Source organism: Elaeis guineensis, chromosome 6 (genome assembly GCF_000442705.2).
Source record: "Elaeis guineensis isolate ETL-2024a chromosome 6, EG11, whole genome shotgun sequence".
NCBI classification, from domain to species: Eukaryota; Viridiplantae; Streptophyta; class Magnoliopsida; order Arecales; family Arecaceae; genus Elaeis; species Elaeis guineensis.
The window spans coordinates 17,457,706-17,479,450 of NC_025998.2; the positions used below are offsets into that span (position 1 = coordinate 17,457,706).

The following is a 21,745-nucleotide window of genomic DNA, read 5'->3' on the forward strand; positions in this document are numbered from 1 at the left end:
ACGTGCAATAAGCAATGCATGGCCGTAAAATGCAGAAATGAGAGTTTCATCGAAACTCTATCTTGGAGTGTGGGTTGGATAATGTAGTAAATTGGATTTGATTAAATTAGATCAGGTTAGATACGGCGTAAATTAAATTAGATGAGATTAGATTATAATAACAGTGTAACGTAAAGCCCCGAAACCGTTACAACGTTTGGCTTTTAAAAGACGGTCTGATATGTACGAGGTGAATCCGCCAGCATCCGAGGGTATACTTCTTTCTTGACGCCTGTCCTCGTCTTCTTGCCCCGTTTCCCTCTTCGCTTCTCTCTCTTGCCTTCCTAGGGTTTTCCGGCGAGAGGCAGAGATAAGACGTCCGATGGCCGGAATTCGGTGGCCGCCGGAGGACTCCGAGATGCTCCCGCCACGTCCGCCGACCACCGCCGACCTGTTCTCGGACGACGACCGGTCCGTGGCTGCGGACTCCTGGTCCATAAAGAGCGAGTACGGGAGCACGCTGGATGACGAGCAGCGCCACGTCGACGCCGCCGAGGTCCTCGCCGGCGGCAACTTCGCGGCCGCAGCCTCCGATTACAGGTCTCTCCTTTTCCTCTTCTCTCTTTTTCTCTTGGATTTTTTGATTTATTGCTTTAGAGTAGTCTTTGATTAATAAGATAGTCGATTGCATTCGGATTATATATTTCTAATGGTTGGTCTGAGTGTATGGTCGATGGTTATGGTAAGGAAAGGAAAAAATTCCTCAAGAAAACTACAAGAAAATCACCGCTGGGGAACTTTTGTGATGCTTGTTACTTGCATCCAGAGCATTACAGAAACAGTTCAATGCAGCGGTTCCGGTAAAGTTAGGTTCAGCAAAAACCTTGAACGGTGCTTATGAGGCTTAAACCTATGTCTATGTTATGTCGCTTTAGGACTGTTAAAGTTTGGGGAGACTTTTACCTCGTGAAGAGAGCGACAGCTATCTACTGAGCTGGTTTTTTTGTTAAGGTCATGAATCATGATCAAGATCTTTGATATAGATTTTTGTTAAGGATCTCGACTGTTTCCTTAACACAGGTAGGCCTAAGAACTGGCATATGAAAGCAGTAGCAGTAGTCAGAAATCTCTTGGCAAGAAAACATTTTGGCACTTGAAAGAAACTAAACTAGAGATGGTGAATAAGGCTGTGTTTACTCCTCAATTTTCTGATATCTCTGCATTGCACCCCAACATGGGCATATCTCGAGTCAACAGAAATGATAACTAGTCAGGGGAACCCTTACATACAACATTCTTGAGAGTAGTTCCTATAATGATCTGGAAGTTGGTGCTACAAGTCTAGGTATCCAAGTGATCAAGTCATTTCGTAGAGGCAAAACAGAGAATTTATAACCCCCATTCTAGAAGAAACTACAATCACAGATAATGTCTTGAAATCTTAAAAATCAGGACGCTTCCCATTAATTCTTTGGTGATGCTCCTTCCGCAATTTCCACCTCATCGTATAAGCGATCGTGCATCATCCTTTTGGTCTGCCATAAAAGAAATATGATTATTGAAATTAATTAACTATTCAACATGTCATCCCATTGAGAGTTAAACTATATTAGCCATGAAAAGCTGATGACACCATAAATGTCAAATGTAGTCATGATGAACAATATGAGATATTCTATGATAAGGGGCTCTATGATTCTATACCACTCTAAAGCTTGGATTTAGAATGTACAACAGGGTTCCACATCCTTGAAAGAAAAGGAGGTCCTGAACCTTGTAGAAGGATGGCTATCCCATACCCCTATCTCCCCAACCTGGGGAAAAGAAAAATAAACTGTTGTAATCCTAGATGAATTGATAAGCCTATTCAAAGAGGAGCAAAAGAACTGGGCAGAAACAGGTTCTGCAAATACCCTTAAGGACCACTTTGAGCTACTGAAAGGACAACAACGTGTAGCACATGTTTCGTCAAAGCAGCAGAAACTCCCAAAACGTCAGTGAAAGAGGGATGAAAAGAGGGCAAGCTGACTCAGTACGTGCTATTAGTGGGACATTTGAAGTGTAATCCATGACCTAGGATGGTAGTGCAGATCAAGTGGATGTGAAACACCAAAAATGGTGAATAAATCAAACAATTTCAGCATAAAGTGCCTAATTCAACAAAAAATGATGGATAGTTGGTAGGGTAGGTGGATTATGTTCAACTCAGTCTTTGTAGGGCTCAAATTAGTGGTTTACATGGCTTATGCTGGTTTCAAACCGGGGACAGAGAGTGGAAAATGAATTAAAATGTATCAATAGAGGGAGAACAAGGATTTAATATGTCTTGCCAAATGAATACATATTAAAGAACAATTATATGGATCTGAGGGAAAGAAAAATTGGGATTAGGTTTTTGTGGGGAAGACAGTTTGACATCTTGTTATTGCTATCTAACAAACCACTGAAGAAGTTTAGGACTGCTGCTTGTACGTGGGGATTGTCTGCATGATATTAGCAGATGTTGGTTAGAGGTTAGAGGTGGGCAGAGGAAGAACCACTGTGAAATGACCATATGCAGATTGCAATTGGATTAAACATTGCAAGGCATTACTGACCCTAATGACTCTCTAGCAGCTGCCAATGATCAGATAGTTGAGGGCTGCTGACAATCTAACCAAACTGGTCTTTGAGGGCATGCGATGATTGTTATGGTGCTCGGTCCGAAGCTAGTGGCCGGATAATTGAATGCGAACTTGCTCTTTTTTTGGTAAGTCTGTTAAAATTTCAACTGAAGGTCAATTAGACTAATCTTAAATTGGTGTCATAAACTTGAGAAGCATATGTGTTGGAGTGAATATTTATGTCCAGTTCAAATATATACATTGCATAAAGTCATGCGGAGCTATGTTTCCATAGTGCTGCAGTGTAAGTTCTTGATATTCTAATTGTAGATACTAATGTTGTCTATGAATGAACAAAGTACACATCATGGACATCATGCTATACACATGTTTGTATATTGAAGGCACCCACTATATCTATCTTCTATAGTTATGAAGTTTTTGATTTATTAAGTTTTGCTATTCATGTAGCCCAGTGAAGGTCAGAATCACATTGGATACTAAACTTAGTTTTCTTTCCTCTTGATTGATTATGGTCTCTTGATGGTCATCTCCTTTCCTTAGTTTAAGTCTTAATGGAGGAGCCCACAATCAAGATATTGCTACATGGACACCTGTGGGCTTTTTCCCATCAGGAGAAACTTATATTCAGTTATCAGTTACACCCCATTTTGATGCATGATCATGCTTTTCTTTAAGCATGGAAACTTAATCTGAAAACAATCTAGATCTTTTACAAAACATAAGAAACTATATAAATGACTAAAGTACCTGATAGCATTAGAACTCATATAAAGCTAAATGATTCTAATAAATAAGTGATTTTGCTAAAAGTAGTGTTACTGAAATACTCTGCACCCAGCTGAAATCATCTGTTGTAATACAAAAATGTTTCTACAACATATGCTTTGAGCTCGAAAAAACACTTAGAAATTTTTTTATACTAGTTCAATCTGATCCTCATTCTACTTATATAAGAAGATATTGACCAAAATTCTTACTCTTCCGCTCGAGCATGAATTTTAAGATGCAACCTGTTCAGTTCAGAAACCTGACCCTCTTTGTACAATAATCCTGCACTTAGATGTCCTTAGTCCTTCATCTTAAGGTATTTAGACTATTAAATATTTATTTGTTTGAAAGAAAGTGATACAATTTATTTGTGTATTGACTATCACACTCTCTTGTATTATTCAGCTTCCTTAAGAACACACACACACACATGTGTGTGTGTATAAATGTGTGCGCACGTGTGCATGTTTATATATGTGTGTGTGTGTGTGCATGTTTATACTGAATGTCGTTTGTAGTCTTCATCTTGTCTTTTTGTTAGCAAGGATGGAGGCCTCTGTAAGAACCTAGAATGCCAGAGCTGTACTTGTGTTGAGGGTCATAAGCCCTTGAGGAGAAAATGTGCCACATTTATGTCTTGTCTGTCCTTGCACTAAAAGCAGTTCTGCTGCAATATGAATCTCTTGATGGACATTTCTTACTTTATTGTTATGGTATTGTTCTTTAGAGACATCATTTTGTCAAGAAAAACCTATGCCTTTTCTATCTCATTGCAAAGATTTAAAATTTGAAGTGTTGTTAGACTGTTGTTTTTATTCTTGTTTTTTAAGATCCGGCAAACTTTTGTTTTGACATTCCATGTGAAGTTGCTAGACTACTTGAAATTATATTAATCAATATATTGACAAAGAAAAGAGTCATACTCATGATGAATTCCAATTTATTCTTGTAAAGTACTAGTCATTTGTTTGTAATGACCATGTTGGTATGTTATTTTAACTTTCACAGTTATTGGTCTAAAATTACTCCTTTTTTTTTTCTTTTTCCAAAACAGTTCTGATAAGGATGAGCCAGATGCCAGCGAGGTTGAAACGTCAATGTTGGGCTTTCAGAGCTACTGGAATGCTTCTTATGCAGAGGATCTTGTGAATTTTCATGAACATGGCCATGCTGGCGAAATTTGGTTAGTAGTGCTAAAAAATGCTGACTTAAGTGGCAACTTCCCTGTTTCAAACAATTATCCTTATGATTTAGGCTGTTCTGTAAAATAATCATCTGAATTTATCTGGCTCTTATTGTTTGTTCTGTTTAGCCTATTTGGATTATTATGTGTAACTGCCAACATATGTGTGGTTTTGTCTTAATATCTTTTTGCTCCTTCTATTTCACTTTTCCTATATAGATGATTCATTTACTTGTTATGCATGAGGGAGAGAATTGCAATTAAGAAGCTAAACTATATATTAGCTTCAATGATGGTTATTTGTAAAACATTTCATTCCGTTTCTTCTCCGTGCAACACATATTTAAGATACAATGAGTTGTATATCTGTTTGAAACTTTGAATTCTAATATCTTCTGGGTAGCAATATTTGTATCTCCATGTTTATGTAAGCTATCTGTAGTGGTATTGTGGACTAGTTTCTAGCAAATAGGAATCACCTTTGCAAACAATGCTAATATTGATTGATATGTTGCCTTTAACATTGACTGTTTGGGCTATATGGAAGAAGCAATGCATAAAAAGCTGGTGATGTTGCTCTCAAAAACCATGATTGCTTTGGCGAATATTGCATTTTGGCAGATATAAGCACCATGTTCTTAGGTATATTTGATGATGGTGGTTGTATGAGAGGACTGTATCCGTGGAGACTTATTTTTGTTATATGCACTGCATGTGATTGAACTCAAAGGATAGATTATTTGATGGAACAGTTGCTTTCCTACCAAGCATGTCTGTTTTAAAAAAAATGGTGTGTTTGATGGGTTGGTTGTAACTCCATCACATGATGTGGGAGGAAAGGCAGTAGGCTGTGATCCATCGACCAGTTAGCAGAGATGGAAATTAATTCTTCTCTGTTCTATCTTGCATCTTTAATTCATCAAGAGGCTTTAGGAGCACATAGGATAAAAAGAAAGCAGGTTCTAGTTATCAAGGGAAAAAAATGTGAGGTGTGACTCCCTTGGATAAAGAGAATGAGGGAGCCAACCAGGAGTTCCCCATATATAGTAGTATACAAGACCGTTGAATAGATTTGTCTAGTACCAGACTTATGCTGGTCTTGCACTGCCAGCATTTAATTTTCAGTTCTTGCTTCAGCAGCATGTTTAATTCCGACTCTACTTGTTACTAGTGATTTTGCTGTACTTTTTGCTTTCATATTTTGTGGTGTAAGTTATTGATGGTTTACATTAATCTTATCTTCCATATTGTGAATGACCACTTATTTTTGATTTCCATATTCTTGAGAGATTGGAGAGGTTGGAGCTGGTGTGTTGTCTTAAAAGTGAGATTTCTTCGGTCACCTATAAATTTATCATGGTATCCTGTATATTGATCATAAAATTTACAAATTTACAAAACAGATCATGCTTGGTATATAGTGATTCAACTTAAGTATTAAACAATATGTAGCTGCACTATATGTTGTTTATACAGAGTTTCATGATGAACATGCAATCAGGTAAATACCTTTCACATGCAATCATGTGAATACTTTTTAACCATATTGACTATCTTCATTTTAATCAGCCTGAGGGTTTCTGCATCAATCCCTTTAAGAATCTACTTGTTTATGATTGTGCAAGTGACTTATGTGAGAAAAATGGAAGTAAGCTTTCACCAGAGCAGTTTAAGCCAATAAAGCCATAACATTGGGCAAAAGATCTTTTTCCTAAAATTTGTTGTACAAAAGATCTTTCTTCATGCTGATATCCTACAAATTAGTGTGACCGTATGTGATTATTTTTAATAGTGAATGTGCTCTCTCTAAATTAAAATGTGCCACAGTGTACTTCAATGTGTTAGCCCTTTTATTTTCCCATATTTTGTGGTTTGATTTGTGCAAGATTGGTCAGCGACAAATCAAATAAACAGTTACAAATTTTATTGGGGATAGAACGTAATTTTGCGAACTATAGGTTTCCTATAAGCATAGACAGCCACTCCCTGACAAGATAAAGAATACTTTCAGACCATGAATCAAACCAAGCCTGTTTTTCTATTTGACCACTTGACTTACATAGCTGGGGACCTCTAAACATATTATTTTCAGTTTTAGGTATTTTAAACTCTAGATTCTCTGGATTCTCAATATAGATGGGTCATCTAATTTGCGCTGGTGATATTTTTGAGTTCAAAACCATGAATGCTATAAATGGAATCGTTGTTCATCTCACTTGTCCTATCTCTATCTATGTATTGAGGATTTGATTCAATTGGTTTTTCTTCCTTAAGGTTTGGTGTTGAAGTCATGGGTACTGTTGCAACTTGGACTAAAAACTTGTGTGAGAACATGTCCCAAGGTCGGAATGTGGCTGATGACAGCAATTTTAAATATGAATCTAGTGAAGCCTTCAAAGACTTGTCCAGCTGTAGTGTGCTTGACATTGGAACCGGAAACGGTCTGCTTCTGCAAGAGCTTGCGAAACAAGGGTATTTTTACTGAATATTTTTTCCATACTGTTCGATGATTCTATTTTGCATATAGACTTTTCTAGTTTGTTTGTTTCGTATGGAATGTAAGAATATGTCTGTCATATACTTCCATTTGGTGCCTATTTGGTTTTATGGGATGTTGTGTTGGATGATACTCCATAAGAAAGTTGTGCATCTAGTTTGGTTTCTTGCGCTTCCTGTAATTTGTTGAAGTGGGTACATGATAGCTATATAATACTTCAAGTGCATTCTAAGAGAAAGATATGGGCTTATGTAAAATTTAATGCATTTGTGTTCTCACCAAATTTTGCAATACTTGTTTTGGTTCATATTCAGCTTTGCTGCTTTGTTCATTAAATTCTTTATATTCAAAGACAGATTAGGTCATTTATTATGGCCTTTTGCAGCAATTTCACAAGATACACTGTTCATTGCAGATAATTAAGCCTATAAGTTTATGTATCATTTATACCAGCAAAAGCTGAAGCAACCAACTAAAATTCTCAAAAGAAAATCTTCTTATGGACCATTAAAAATAGGAAAAGGATTAGATGTAGTTCAGTACATCTAAATTGTCGATACTGAGTCAGTGCCGCTCTGGAGTTAGACACTTTTGGCTCTCTTTTTATCCTTGAATCATTTAATATCAACTTTATCAATATTTTATGTTAAAGTGATCTGAATCCCCCAATCTAAAAGGTACACATGTTACAACACAATAGTAAGAAAGATATTATAATTTTTGATAGGTGATCGGATAGTGGATGTAGTACCTGCACAGACCTTTTTGTTGGCATCGGCAACCGATGTATTTTCCAATGTTTTTCCTGTTGAATCACTACATTGAAGAAATCAAACAGGATATTATAATTATCAATATTTTGTGGTGCCTTCACGACATGAACCATCATATACCTGTTTCAACCATACAGTATCAGACTACATTTACTGCTGTATTATGTGAGATTGAAAAGTTTATGCCATTGAACATGTTTATAGGGACCAATTGATGGATTGAATCTTTAAGTAACAGTCAGTCCCCTCTTCTTTCTGAATATGTGCAATATGCAAGAAACTAATATTGAACCACTTCTAGTTTCCAGGTTTTCTGATTTGACAGGAACTGATTACAGTGAAGGGGCAATCAGCCTTGCACGAAACCTTGCTATCCGTGATGGATTTCCCCAAATAAGCTTCTTGGTATGTCATAGTTTCAATATGTGGCAATGCTGCTTAACTATTGTTCTCATTTCTGGCTATCATAATGAATCCAATATTGCACTCGTACATACATAAACACATGCATATATATATGGATAGATATATGATATATCGATACACTGAGATACATAGACATACATATGTATAAACCTGGAACATTTGTCTTTTTTATAAGCTATTGAAGATAAGCTTGGATATGCTTTAGGTGGATACTCTTACAATAAAGATATTTGCAATATCGGTCGATAATTCTATATTTTTCCTTGGATGATTAATTAATGGCTATTATTTCTTAAATACATTCTTGTTCATATGTTGCCTTGTTGATGTTCTACTTTGACATCAATAGGTTACACTGAGGCCTGGTTCTGTTCTTTACTTCTTATTGCAGATATCTAGCATTTTTAAGTTAATATTGTGTTTATTTCTATGGGAGTGATTTTCTGTTTTTGTTTTATAAGCTTCAAATCCAGCATTTTTAAGTTAATATTGTTTTTATTGCTATGGGAGTGATTTTCTGTTTTTGTCTTATAAGCTTCAAATCTATCTGAAGTCCCATCATTGGTCTTATGTGTAAATAACAATATGTAATTTTATCATATACAGACGACATTGTTATATTTAGCCATGTCTTCTGACAGCTCTATATCTGTTTTATTGATCTTTGGGTGAATTAGGTTTGCGATGTTGTGTGGCATAACTGCAGGCTTTACATCTACTTGTTTTATTAATGATTTTTGCAAAAATAAGTTAGCTCTGAGGAAAAAAAGGGAACTTTTGCATGGTCATACGTGCTAGTTATATTCCTTAGATATGAATATATTCCTTTTGTCAAACTTGCTATTTTCCTTCTTCATATGGGCATTTTCCAAGTCTGGTGAAACTGTGGAGGGTTATTCCTTGTTACATGGGCTTAAACTGTTTAACCTATTAGGTAGTAGATCTCTGTACCAATCAACAGCCTCCAAGGCTCCGTGGAAGGCTCTTTCTTGATGCAAGTTGCCATTTCCAGGAATTTGGTATCATATTGAAGAGGTGATGTTTGGTTGAAAGCAACTGTTAAAACATTCTCAGACATTGATAAGTCATGTCTTGATCCATAATGTACACACCCAAATTTTTTTGTCCAGGTCTTATTGATAAATTTGCCCTCAACTTTGCCTCTGGCTGTTGAAATGATTTGTATGCAAACTTCCATGGGTTATCAAACTTCAGAGGCCATGAAGATCTTTAAGCATTAGTGATGAAATCATATACCTAGTTGTTCATGACAGCATTTGCTTTCTAGCTTGTTTTGAGAGTTGATTAAATTTCTTGCTACCAGAAGTGACTGACATTATACTATGCTGAGTTATGTGGAATGATTTTTCAGATGTGCATTCCTGGTCTATAGAGAAGCTAAGCAACTCGCACCAAGGCAGTAAACCCAGGCTGGGTTCTATGTCAGTTACATGACAGCTCAATGCTACTTGAATCATGTAGTTCTGGCTAATGAAAACTGATATGTGAAAGTCTATAATTTTTAGGTCTCGCCAGAAAGTTACAGTGCAGTTTCTACATGATATTATTGTCTATTGCAACTAAACTTGCAAATCTTAGATTAGTCGAAACCATGGTTAAAAAGCTTGTAGTCGAACTTGATGTAAGATACGCCTTGGACTTGATTCTGATGGGCATTTCTAGGAAATATTAATTCAGTGTAGCATAAAAGGAGTGAATTTATAGCATTAGAGAGGAACATTTTCTGTTCATGTGAGGCTTCTTCTTTTTTTTTCTGTTGTTGTATAAATATATTATGCTGAAGTTAAAACACCAAATGCATTTAATTTCAGTCAGGTCATAGTCAAGTGCAATTTAATCATTAATTTGGGTAAAATGGCGAGGGTTTTTTATTCTGGGACAACTTATCTTCAAATTTTTCCAAGATTGCTTGCAATACACATAACTGCACTGTTACTTTGTATGTTCTTGATGTAGTTTGTTTGTTTGCATAAATTTCAGCATTTGAGATCTTGATAAAATAGAACTCTAGTATCTTATTTTAATGTATGGCAAAATTATGACTGAGAATTGGCTCTGCTTATCCATTGTGCTTTTGAAATGTTATTGCACTTAAAAATTTATCATGTATCACCATTGGCTATAAAGGTTTCATATATATGTATATTTGCATATTTTGGTTCTTGGATCTTAATTTGACACATTCGTTGTAGGTTGATGATGTTCTGGAGACCAAATTGGACAGAAAATTCCATGTTGTGATGGACAAAGGCACATTAGATGCCATTGGGTTACATCCAGATGGCCCTGTCAAAAGGTAATATTACTTAAAAAGTTAGATTTAGGTACTTCATTGCTGGATATTGCTTTGTATGTTTCAATTTTCTGGTTCCATCAAAATGTTAACAAGTTTCGGATGCATTATATTTGCCTCATAAAATGAGAAAAAAGAAATGTGAATGATTTTCTTCCTTATAACTGATGTATAACCAGATAAAGACTGGATGGATCATTTTTTGTTCAAGCATTTGGGAACTACATATATTAACCATGTCTTGCCTGGCTGTTATGGATTGAGCAATGATTTGAATTAGGTATATCTACCCAAGAATTTGATTAATGCTGCCACCATTTCCGAAAGTATTTTGGTGCATGATTTGGTGTTCATTAGAAGTTAAAAGAAATGATGAGACATGGTGGATATGATATTAATATCATCGGTTGCTTCTTAATTAATGCAGGATAGAGTACTGCAAGATTTTATTTGTATTCATTACGTGTTTTTGTATGATTATTTTTTCAGGATAATGTATTGGGAGTCGGTATCAAACTTGGTAGCTCCTGGCGGGATATTGGTCGGTACTCTATTATCTGGATGGTTTCAGATTTGAATGATCTGTTCCTGTCACCCTTATACCTTTTGTTCATCCTTGACCATCATATTCCTTGTATTTTGTGCTCTTTTTTATCGATGCATTTGAGTACATATCGCAGGTGATCACATCATGTAACAACACCAAAGATGAGTTGTTGCAAGAGGTGGAAAACTTCAACAAAAGAAGGCGTACTGCCGAGGAACTGGACCAAGAGGCAGGCAGTGGGCCTGCTGTCTTTGCGTACCTCGATCATGTCCGATCATATCCTACCATTATGTTTGGTGGGGTGGAAGGGTCCCGCGTGTGCACTGTTGCATTTCTTCGAAATTGAATCTGGAAACAGTTTATGAGTTTTCCAATTATTCACGGAGCAGGGGCTGCTGTTTTGACTTGGAATACCCACTACTTTTATCGCTTCTTGCTTTCTGGTTTGAACAATAGCAGCAGAGATGAACATGTTTTAATTTGGGTTGATGATTGGTGAGGGGAACACTGAACTGATATTTTACTTCTTCTATGCTTGAACTGTTCATTTGGATTTTTAGTTGTCATTGAAGACATTTGACTGCCTATCTAGTATAGATTTTTTTTTTTCCTGAAAATTTACGTTTGGTTCACTCATGAACAAGCATCAACATTTGAGCACGGGTTAAATCATCTCCCAGAAGGGTAGAATTAAGTATTTTAGAAATAGTGGTCCACTATTTTTCTAATTTATTTGTTCTACTTTATTTAAAAATAATGTATTTGAATGAAAAAGTGAAATAATTTAATCTTCTCTCTCTAATTTACATTAGCTGATTTTTGTTTCTGTATTCTCCAATCAAATGCTGCCTAATTTGGTTGAAGAAATGGCTTTGAACCGACAGACGGTGCGACTGGTTTGTTTAGTTGGTCATCACCCGGAATTGTATCAAGTGATACCGAGTAAATTACCAGCGGTGCCATCCGATTTTTGGTTGGTAAACATACCAATAACTCGTTAGGTTCTCACCCTTTTTATCTATATAATAATAATAAAATGATATATAGATATTAGGGATAGTATTTCGTGTTGATATGGAGATTGTAGGATAATTCTTCGTATCAAAATTATATATATATATATATAATAAAAAATATTTTAAATTTATATGATAGTAATAAAGTGATATACAAATATTAAGGATGGTATTTTGTGTTGATATGTAAGATTATGGGATGATCGTCCACAATATCATAGATCCAATTATTTTTATTTTTTATATTATTTAGATAAAAAATAAAAATATAAATAATATGGTAAAAATATAAAAAATAGTATGATATAAAGAATATTTAGAATCTATATCCATCTATATGTATATAAGTAATAAATATGTATTACATAAAACATTTCATGTTGATACATTATATTATAGAATATTCTCATAGCGTACGATGTTATATGATAATAGTAAAGTGATATTTGGATATTAGAGGTGGTATTTTGTATTGACACGTAAGATTATAGGATAATTTTTTGCAATGTCACGTGTTAAATTTTATTTTTTATTTTTTTTAAAATAAAAATATAAATAATATTAAAAAAGATAAAAAATTATATAATAAAAAAATAAAAAATATTTTAAATTTATATTTATTTATATCTATATAATAATAGTAAAGTAATAAATAGATACTAGATATGACATTCTATGTTGGCATGTCAGATTATAGAGTATTTTCATAACGTATGATGTATTCTTATAGTATTTTTCTTTTAACTTAGATCTCAATTTAAAACTTAAAATTTTAAAGTAGTTGAAAAAAAGGAACTTCAACCAGGATCAGATTAGTTTTAAACTTTCTGAGAAAATAAAGTTTGAAACCCACCTTGTTCTTGGAGAATGCGATAGGAAAATCAGGATCCTCCTAAAAAAGGACTTTAATTTTTTTCGAAGTTAATGACGACGATGTGTGGCCGCTGCAAGGCTCGTGCCTGGCCAATCATGTCCATCCTCCCAATAATAAGGATGTATTGCATGTTGAGGGAAGAGCTGAGAGTCTGAAGGTGTTCGGAGAGTTGGTAGGTGAACTCGCGGGTGGAAGTGAGGATGAGGGCGAAGACACCATAGGGATCCTTGGTGAAGCGGTAGAGGATGGAGAGGGTGAAGACGACGGCCTTTTCGCTATCAGTTTGGGTGATGCCAAGGATGTTGTCGTCGATAAGGATGCAAAGGATACAGCGGTGCTGAACGGAGATGGGCCAACCATCAACCATATTCAAACAATCAAGAAAGAATGCAATCGTGTATTCTAATGAACATCGAATGATCTGAAATAAAGTATTATATATTAAAATTTTAAGATTATGCTACATAATTCATCGTACCTACTACATTTTAAATATCATAAATTATTAATTTTTAAATAATTTTATTATTCCAATTCGTTTTGATCTAAATTATTATTTTGAATATTTATAGTTTGCTTCAATTAAATTATAAACTAAATTATTATGTTCATAATTTACTTTCTATTAAAATTTATTATAATAATAATTATTATTTTTTATATCTATAAAATTAATGAATCCGGATATCATCCGATGATTATACCATCTATATCTATATTATAATAATAAAATAATAATTAAATATTAGGATGGTATTCCATGTTGGCATGTTAAATTATTGGATAATCTCCGATATATCATGTGTCCTTACCAAAACCTAATACACGATACAAAACCATCGGACTCCTCTCTCTCTCTTTTCCCCACGATCTGCCTCCCTTTCTCTCTCCGGAGGAGGAGGAGGAGGAGGAGGAGAGACGTCGCTGACAGGAAGGAGTGGGTTGTGGGATCCGGGAGATCCTGGAGACGGAGGCTTCTGCGTATTTTGGGAAGGAAGGAGAAGGGGGTTGGGCTGGGGAGAGAGAGGAGGTCAAGGGGAAGAAGGACTGGTGGAGGGCGCGGGAGTTGTCGACGCTGGCACAGAGCAGGGGAGAATAAGAGGATATGAGGCGGCGGATGTGGACGTCGTCAAAGCCATAGATTCACTGTGGATCCGAGGGCGGTGAGGTGCTCTGATGGCATTGTCTTTGGGGAAGCCGCAAGAGGTGATGAGGTACTCCACCATTAAATTGGGCTTGGGAGGTCGGTCGGGAGGACTTGAATGCCAACATGCTTGAAGAGTTGGAGAGGGAGAGGGAGAGGGAGAGCTCTCGCGAGGCCTTGGCAGGGCTTTGGAGGACGTCTCTGGTCGGACTTGCTTCAGAAATCATTACATAGAAATGCTCTTCTGCCTCAAGGAATAACGGAGAAAAAAAAAACTCTCCCGAGTGCCGGCGCTGTGGATAAGCTGATCCTTTATAAATTGATAGGAAGAAAGTAGAAATTCAAACCCAAGCATGTGATGCAATTTATGAATGATGCATTTCAAAGGCTCAAGCTTTTAAGATGTTGGGGCTGGCTACAGAATCAAATAACTAAAATATGTAGGTTGCTGATGCTGCATCATAGTAGTCCTATTCATAAAACTTTGAACACTACGTATAATGAGAGTGAGTGCTGCCAAGAGATGCAAGAACCAAAGCTCGGTGCTTAGCATCAAAAGTCAAACGATACTTAAAAAGATAGAAATTAGTTGCTAACGTCTGGAAGTAGTAATCAAATCATTTAACTATATCTGCACAAGACAGCAATTTTATGAAGTTGATGACCAAGAATACATGGAGACAATTTACCATCGTGGGAGGTAATTGCACAAATTGTGGCATAATAAGAGAAGGCTTCCAAACTGTGCTACAATCAAAATCCTTATATGTTACATGAGGAATTTTTCCTTTCTATGCTATTGATAGTGAATCAAATTCTCCACAACTGACAAATAACTGAAACAAAGAATGCTGCATAAACTCCATTATAAACAAGTAAATGAAGTATGCAATTTATGTCATTCTGAGTTCAACGACTTCTTAAACAATCGTAGGACACTCTATGTAACTGCTGATACAAAGAAAAGAAGCAAACCTATTGATACAAGCCAGAACAACCTTAAAGAAATCGGCTGACACAGCAGACCAGAATGGCATATTGAAGATGGCCGTGATGAATACCCCAGTTCAAGCCCCCATTCCAGGGAATGGCACTGCCACAAACAGCATCAAACCCAGCCACTAAAACTCCTCGACATGCCTAGCTTTCTCTTTGGCTCTCTTGAACAGAAGGTCAATGAATTGGATTGCCAAGGCACTCTTCTGGGAGAGAAAAGGTGCCAACTTTTTCAAGTAGAGAATGATGAATGGCACAGGAACTATGTTCCTAGAAAGAAAAAAAGCCTTCAACGACTGATTGTATTGGTAGAGCCTCCATTTGTTCCACCATGAATGCTAATACGAAAAGGGGATTGAGAATTTTAGAAAGAGCTAGATGGCAAGAGATCGGTGGGGAATTCCAAAATTTATTAAAAAAATAAAATAATATATAAATAACTTATAATTCATATTATGCATAAAATATATTTTTTATTATTTTAATTATTTTTAATATATATATATATAATAGATATTAATAAATTAATAAAATAAAATATTTTTTAAAGAAAAATGATATCCCATGCATGGCACGATGTTATAAACTAATAATAATAGTAAAGTAATACATGAGTATTAGAGGTGGCATTTCGTATTGACATGTAAGATTTTAGAGTATCTTTTCTGTGCGCTATGTGATGAGATGCTTCAGGAGTCTCAATCGGATGGGAGGCTTGGATATCAATATATTAATATAATATTAATTTATTATAAGATAACATTACATTATAATAATTTATTATATTGACATAATACAAATATATTAATATCATATTAATAGTATATTAATATTTTAATATAATAATCTATATAATAATAGTAAAGCAATACATAGAATATTAGGAGTGGTATTCCGTATTAATACGTAAGATTTTAGAGTATCTTTTCTGTGCGCCATGTGGCGAGATGCTTGAGGAGTCTCAATCGGATGGGAGGCTTGGATATTAATATATTAATGTAATATTAATTTATTATAAGATAACATTACATCATAATAATTTATTATATTGATATAATACTAATATATTAATATTATATTAAGATAATATTAATATTTTAATACAATAAATTTATTAATATGGATATAAATATAATATTAAGTATAATATTATATTAATATAAATACAATATTAATAGTAATAAAAATATTATATTAATATATATTAAAATATTATTAAAATATAATAAATATTATTTTCAGCCTGAAAGATGTTTTTATACTCAAATTTCAGCCTAAAAAATCAAGGCTCTGAATGATCTTAGATATCCGATCTCGATGATAGACATCGCATCACTAGGTTAGACAATGATCGAAAGAGTAGAGATAATTTGGGACAACTATCATATAGAATATCTGGTGCAACCAATGATCTCACTACCTTTATCTACATCATCTTTGATCTTGGGATTATTATCTCGTACCAAACTAGCACTTAACCCCCACGTTGCGGGTGTTTAATTGATAATAATGATAATATTTTTTATTATTAATATTAGTAAATCAAAAAATCAAAAATATTACAAGATAAGTTTGTAGAATATATTCTATAAGTATCACAAATAAAATATCAATTGTTTGACATAAAGAGGAAAGCCTTGCTTTCCCATATCCGTAGAACATTACCACACTAAATCAACCAACCATTTGAACAACCATTACATAATTGAAAGCAATTAGAAAATAAAGACGTCATAAATTTATGAACCTACCTAAAACAATCAACAGAACACAATATTGCATGATTAACATCAATTTTCTCATGTGACAGCCTTCACATCATACCAAAATCCTATTTGATTATTTAGTTCCAATAGAAACAGATATGACTTCTATTATAGGTCTTACTTGAATGTGTCATGGCTCAAAGAGGGGCATTTACATATGTACCAATTATCATTATAATATAGATTACATATTTTAATTTGATTTAGTACAAACAGACTTGTATGGATAGCATAATTGAAGCTTAAACTTGGCTTCTTTGAAACTTCCATATAGCTTAATACCAAGTACCACTATCAATCAAGCCAATGATATGCCAATATATTTTGGGTATTTCTTTCTATTTTTCATTCTCGGGAGTCTCAATTGGGTCGGTGGGAGGTTAGGAGAGGTGGAATATATCCAAAGATTTGGGGCTCAAATCCTCTCATTCTCTTGATAATTAGGTTTATTTCTGTGTTTCCTTCATTTTTGTTGATTTTAATTTTTTTCGTGTGTCCTTCATTTTTATTGATTTTTTCTATGTTTTCTCTATTTTTTCTGTGATTTTGTGTTGGATATTTTCTTTCTGTTTTTTGGTTCTAAATACCATACCTACTACATACTAAACATTATAAATTATTAATTTTTAAATAATTTTACTATTCCAATTCATTTTGATCTAAACTATTATTTTGAATATTTGATTTACTTTTTGTTTGCTCCAATTAAATTGTAAACTAAATTATTATATTTATAGTTTATTTTATGTTGAAATCTGTTATTGTGGTGGCTATTCTTTTATATTTGTAAAATTAGTAAGTCTAAGCATTGTCCGGCCACTATATTAGTTCTTAAAAGTAAAGCAAAAACCAATAACTTTTACATGTGTATCGATTTTTTTTGCTCTCAAATTCTTCCCCTCGATGTGGTCACGTTCTTAGCCGGATAGGTCAGCGATCTTTAATTTTAAATCAGTCCTTCAATTAGCTGAGTCAATATTGGGTTGAGAGAATTGTTTCTCTGATTTTTCTCACCATGGTATTTGAACTGTGGGGTGCCTCCATCTCCTGGATCTTCGAACTACACCATCCTCTCCATCCTCCTTTTCTAGCACCTGTCCACACCACCATTGATTTTGTCCTCCTCTTTAGTCCCCATTGCCTCGCCTGCCTCCTTCTTCCCTTTCGCCACCACCTCACCTTCACCCTTCTCCTATAGTTCCGATGCTTCTCATTGTCAGCTACATCTATTTTCAGTCCAACATCTTCCTCCTCGGGATCCTTCTCTCTCTTTATTTTCTCATTAAAGGACAGGATCTAGCCAGAGAGATCTACCGTGCTTCTTCTTCTTCTACCAAAAAAAAAAAACTAAATCACCATTAACCATAGCACTTGGCCGCCTTCTCTTTCTCCTCCTCCTTAACCATCACTAATGCCATTTCAAGTGGATCTCACCTCTACTAGTTTCGATGCCGTGCTATTCCACTTCCACCACTACTGTTTTATTTTGATGCCGCATTATTCCACCACCGACTAAGATATAAGAGTTTAATTTTGGAATTTTTTACTTTTAATGTTAGCAAATCTATATTTTTGGGGGCTAATTGTTAAATCACTTGATTTTGTAAATGATGGATCAAATACTTACACATCAAACAGTTGCTCGCTCAAACTCAATGCCACCACCTTAAACACACCCACCTGCAGGAATAGAATTAAATGCTACTTCAAATGCGACTTTAACCAAAAAGAGAAAATCCATTTAACAAAGGTCAGAAGTATAGCTTCACTTTGAGAGGAAAGAAGAAAATGGTGAGGTGAAGGGCATAGGGGTAGATGTTATTTGAAAATTTTTTATGCTAATATAAAAAAAAATGAAACTACTTGATTGAGAAATCACCTTAAGACCTGTGCATAAAATCCATCTAATGCAAATGATAGACAATCTAAGTTGAATTTTGAATTAGTGAAAGGAAAGGAAGGGGAAGGTGTTCTTGGTACTTGGAGGTTTGACGAGGAGCTTGTAAGGAAAATCTTAGCTAAAATGATTATAATTTATGGGCTGCTATTCAAATTTGTGGAGGGAGAGGAGTTTGAGTTGATAGCGGTGTTATATTCTAAATTTTGTATTCTCATGATGGATAGTCACATGGGATTGTTATCAGCTCTATTTGAATGAGAGGTTGAAATTGAAAATTTTTTTGAAGAACTCTAAGCAAAGGATTTGTATCATAACAGACTCTTAGATTTCAATACAACAGATGAACTACATGTGCATCACCATGCATTTCATTGATGGGAATTGAAATATGCACAAAAAAATTCTAAATTTTTGTCTACTTTTAAGTCACAGGGGCAAGGAAATTGATAAACAAATAGAGATGTATCTTCTTGACTAGAAAATTGATAGGATGTTTACATTCACCGTTGATAGTGAAAACTTAAATAATGTTGTTAATTATTTAAAGAAGAAAATACTGAATTGGGGATTGATGTGCTTGGATGTAAGTGCATCCATATGAGGTATATTGCACATATAATTAATTTGATCATGACTGATGGTTTGAAGGAAATCGGAAACTTAGTGAAATGGATTCGAGCTGCAATAAAGTTCATATAGTGCTCTCCTAGTAGATTGGCTAAATTCAAGGAGTGTGTTGAGATAGAAAAGATCCAATCACAATATTTATTGTGTATGGGTGTTCCTACTCAATAGAATAATACTTACACAATGTTAGAGATTGCTCAAAAATTTGAGAGAGCATTTATAAGGTACAAGGAACTTAACCCTTACTTCAAGTATAATTTAGAGTATAATGATAGTTTGGAAGAAGTGCCTACATCTAGTGATTAGGCTAATTCAAAGAGGATGGTATTTTTTTGTAAATACTTTTATGATCTGATATTGCAGATCTCTGATTCTAAATATGTCACTGCTAATATATTTTTTAATGAGAATATTGGAATGAATTGCTTGCTAAAGCAGTGGAATGAAAGTGAGGATTTAGAGCTTCGGTTGATAGCTACAAGAATGAAAACTAAGTATAATATTTATTGGGAGAATATTGACAAGATGAATAAGCTTTATTGATATTACATCTATCCTTGATCCTCGATAAAAGATGACAATGCAAACTTTGCATTTGTTGATATGTATGAGGCTGACAAGGGATAAGATATATTAAAAAAAGTGAAAGAGATAGTATTTGAGTTATTTAAAGAATATAGTAAGAAAATTGATCTCCTATTATTTGGATCTATTTTGAAAAAAAGGTATAGTGAAACTTCATCCACCTCTTTAACGAGTATCATAACTTTTAAAGATGGCTAAGCTAGAAATATGATGTGGACATGGTATCAACAGCATTTTCCTAAACATATGGATAGTAAAACTGAATTAGATAAATATCTAGGTGAAGACATTGAGTTGCAAAGGATGGACTTTGATATCCTTGATGGAAAGTCAATAGTTCCAGATTTTTCATTCTCTTACTAATGGCTCAAGATATATTAACAGTCTCCATCTTAATAGTAGCCTCAGAGGCTATTTTTAGTACAGATGGTAGAGTACTTGATGCATTTAAAAACTCTTTGACTTTTAGGATCGTGCAAGCACTCATATACGTACAAAATTGACTTCGATCTTCATCTTAGCTTATTGTAGAAGAGAATTTGAAGGATCTTAACAAGTGAACAAGATAATATTTTAATTTCCATCTTCTATTTCTTGTATTTTATTTTTGATAGCTTCAAATTAGAATTATTTTATTTGAAGTTGATGAATTATTTTATTTCTTTTATTCATAGAATTTGATAATCTATTAATAGAACATTCTATGTCAGTTATTAAAGTTTAATCACATCAAGTATTGGCTTACAGTTGATGCAAACCGATTAACTCTACTAATATGATGTTGGATGCATGGAACTTTACTTTTTTATTTTATTTTAGTAGTACTATATTTATATTATAATTATAGACTGTATATAGAGCATGTCACATATTTACTGATTTGTATTTGGAAGACTACAAGTTTATTTCGTGGTTGGTTGTTTTTGCAGTTATTGTGTACTATTGATAGATTTTATGGACTATGGTGTATATGTTTGTGAGCAAGATAGTGGGCAGTGGCAATGCTACAATAATTGCATAATTTATTTAGTTTGTTGGTTTGATTTTCAATAGATTTGGCTTTGTTTTTTTGTAGTTGTTTGCTCAAAAATTAGATCCTATCTGTTGGTTGGTGTAGTTTGATTGCTGTCTTATGATAAATATTACATTGGTAGATTGTAAATAGTTTAAGATAATTTTATAGAATGGATTTTTTTTTTTGAATGATTTGTTGTTTATTTGAATGTGAATAACAATACTAAGGCTAAGTGCAATTCTGCAGTCTAAATAATGAGATTATTAAAGAACTTAATAAGTTTAAACCAAAACTCAAAATCCAGCATAAAGAAGCACAAAATCGAATTACCGCACCAAAATTATTTCAGTTTGGTGTGTTTAGTTTTAGGCTACTTTGATTTAGTTTTTGATTTTATAAAATGTAAATTCAGAAGTTTGATTTTTTGAAACTTCAGTTCGATTAGAACCACAAAAACCTAATGCACCCCTAGTTTTATTAGTTGCATTATGGTATTGCATAATCATTAAAAGGAGACAAAAACACGGAATACAAACGGAAATTAGGATCTATCGTTTTGAAAACAAAAAAGTTTGTCCTGGAATTTCCATCGTTTTCCAAACCAGGACTTATGGGCCTTTTGCTGGTTGGGCCCCTGCGAGAGACCCAATCCTAATTAAGACAAGTGCAGGCCGGAATCTCGATCCAGAATTGATGGGACCTAAATTT

General features: G+C 34.3%; 2 protein-coding genes across 2 annotated transcripts; one reads left to right on the plus strand and one right to left on the minus strand.

Annotated features, from left to right (window-relative positions):
- Nucleotides 1-266: 266 nt before the first annotated feature.
- LOC140858502 (uncharacterized) lies at nucleotides 267-11,673 on the plus strand. The gene is made up of 7 exons (XM_073259280.1): nucleotides 267-579; nucleotides 4,429-4,557; nucleotides 6,832-7,029; nucleotides 8,136-8,232; nucleotides 10,467-10,570; nucleotides 11,057-11,108; nucleotides 11,248-11,673. Exons 1-7 carry the CDS (start codon nucleotides 362-364, stop codon nucleotides 11,458-11,460), a joined length of 1,011 nt encoding a protein of 336 aa, XP_073115381.1. The 5' UTR covers nucleotides 267-361; the 3' UTR covers nucleotides 11,461-11,673.
- A 1,362-nt stretch (nucleotides 11,674-13,035) lies between these two features.
- Nucleotides 13,036-13,371, minus strand: LOC140858741 (DEAD-box ATP-dependent RNA helicase 36-like). The gene has a single exon (XM_073260046.1). The coding sequence runs from the start codon at nucleotides 13,369-13,371 to the stop codon at nucleotides 13,036-13,038; it is 336 nt and encodes a 111-aa protein (XP_073116147.1).
- Between the last annotated feature and the right edge of the window lie 8,374 nt (nucleotides 13,372-21,745).

Coding starts and splice junctions, on each gene's coding strand:
- LOC140858502 (XM_073259280.1), top strand. CDS start 362: ATGGCCGGAATTCGGTGGCCGCCGGAGGACTCCGAGATGCTCCCGCCA. Junction 8,233..10,466: donor TTCCCCAAATAAGCTTCTTG/GTATGTCATAGT, acceptor CATTCGTTGTAG/GTTGATGATGTTCTGGAGAC. Junction 11,109..11,247: donor TAGCTCCTGGCGGGATATTG/GTCGGTACTCTA, acceptor TACATATCGCAG/GTGATCACATCATGTAACAA.
- LOC140858741 (XM_073260046.1), bottom strand. CDS start 13,371: ATGGTTGATGGTTGGCCCATCTCCGTTCAGCACCGCTGTATCCTTTGC.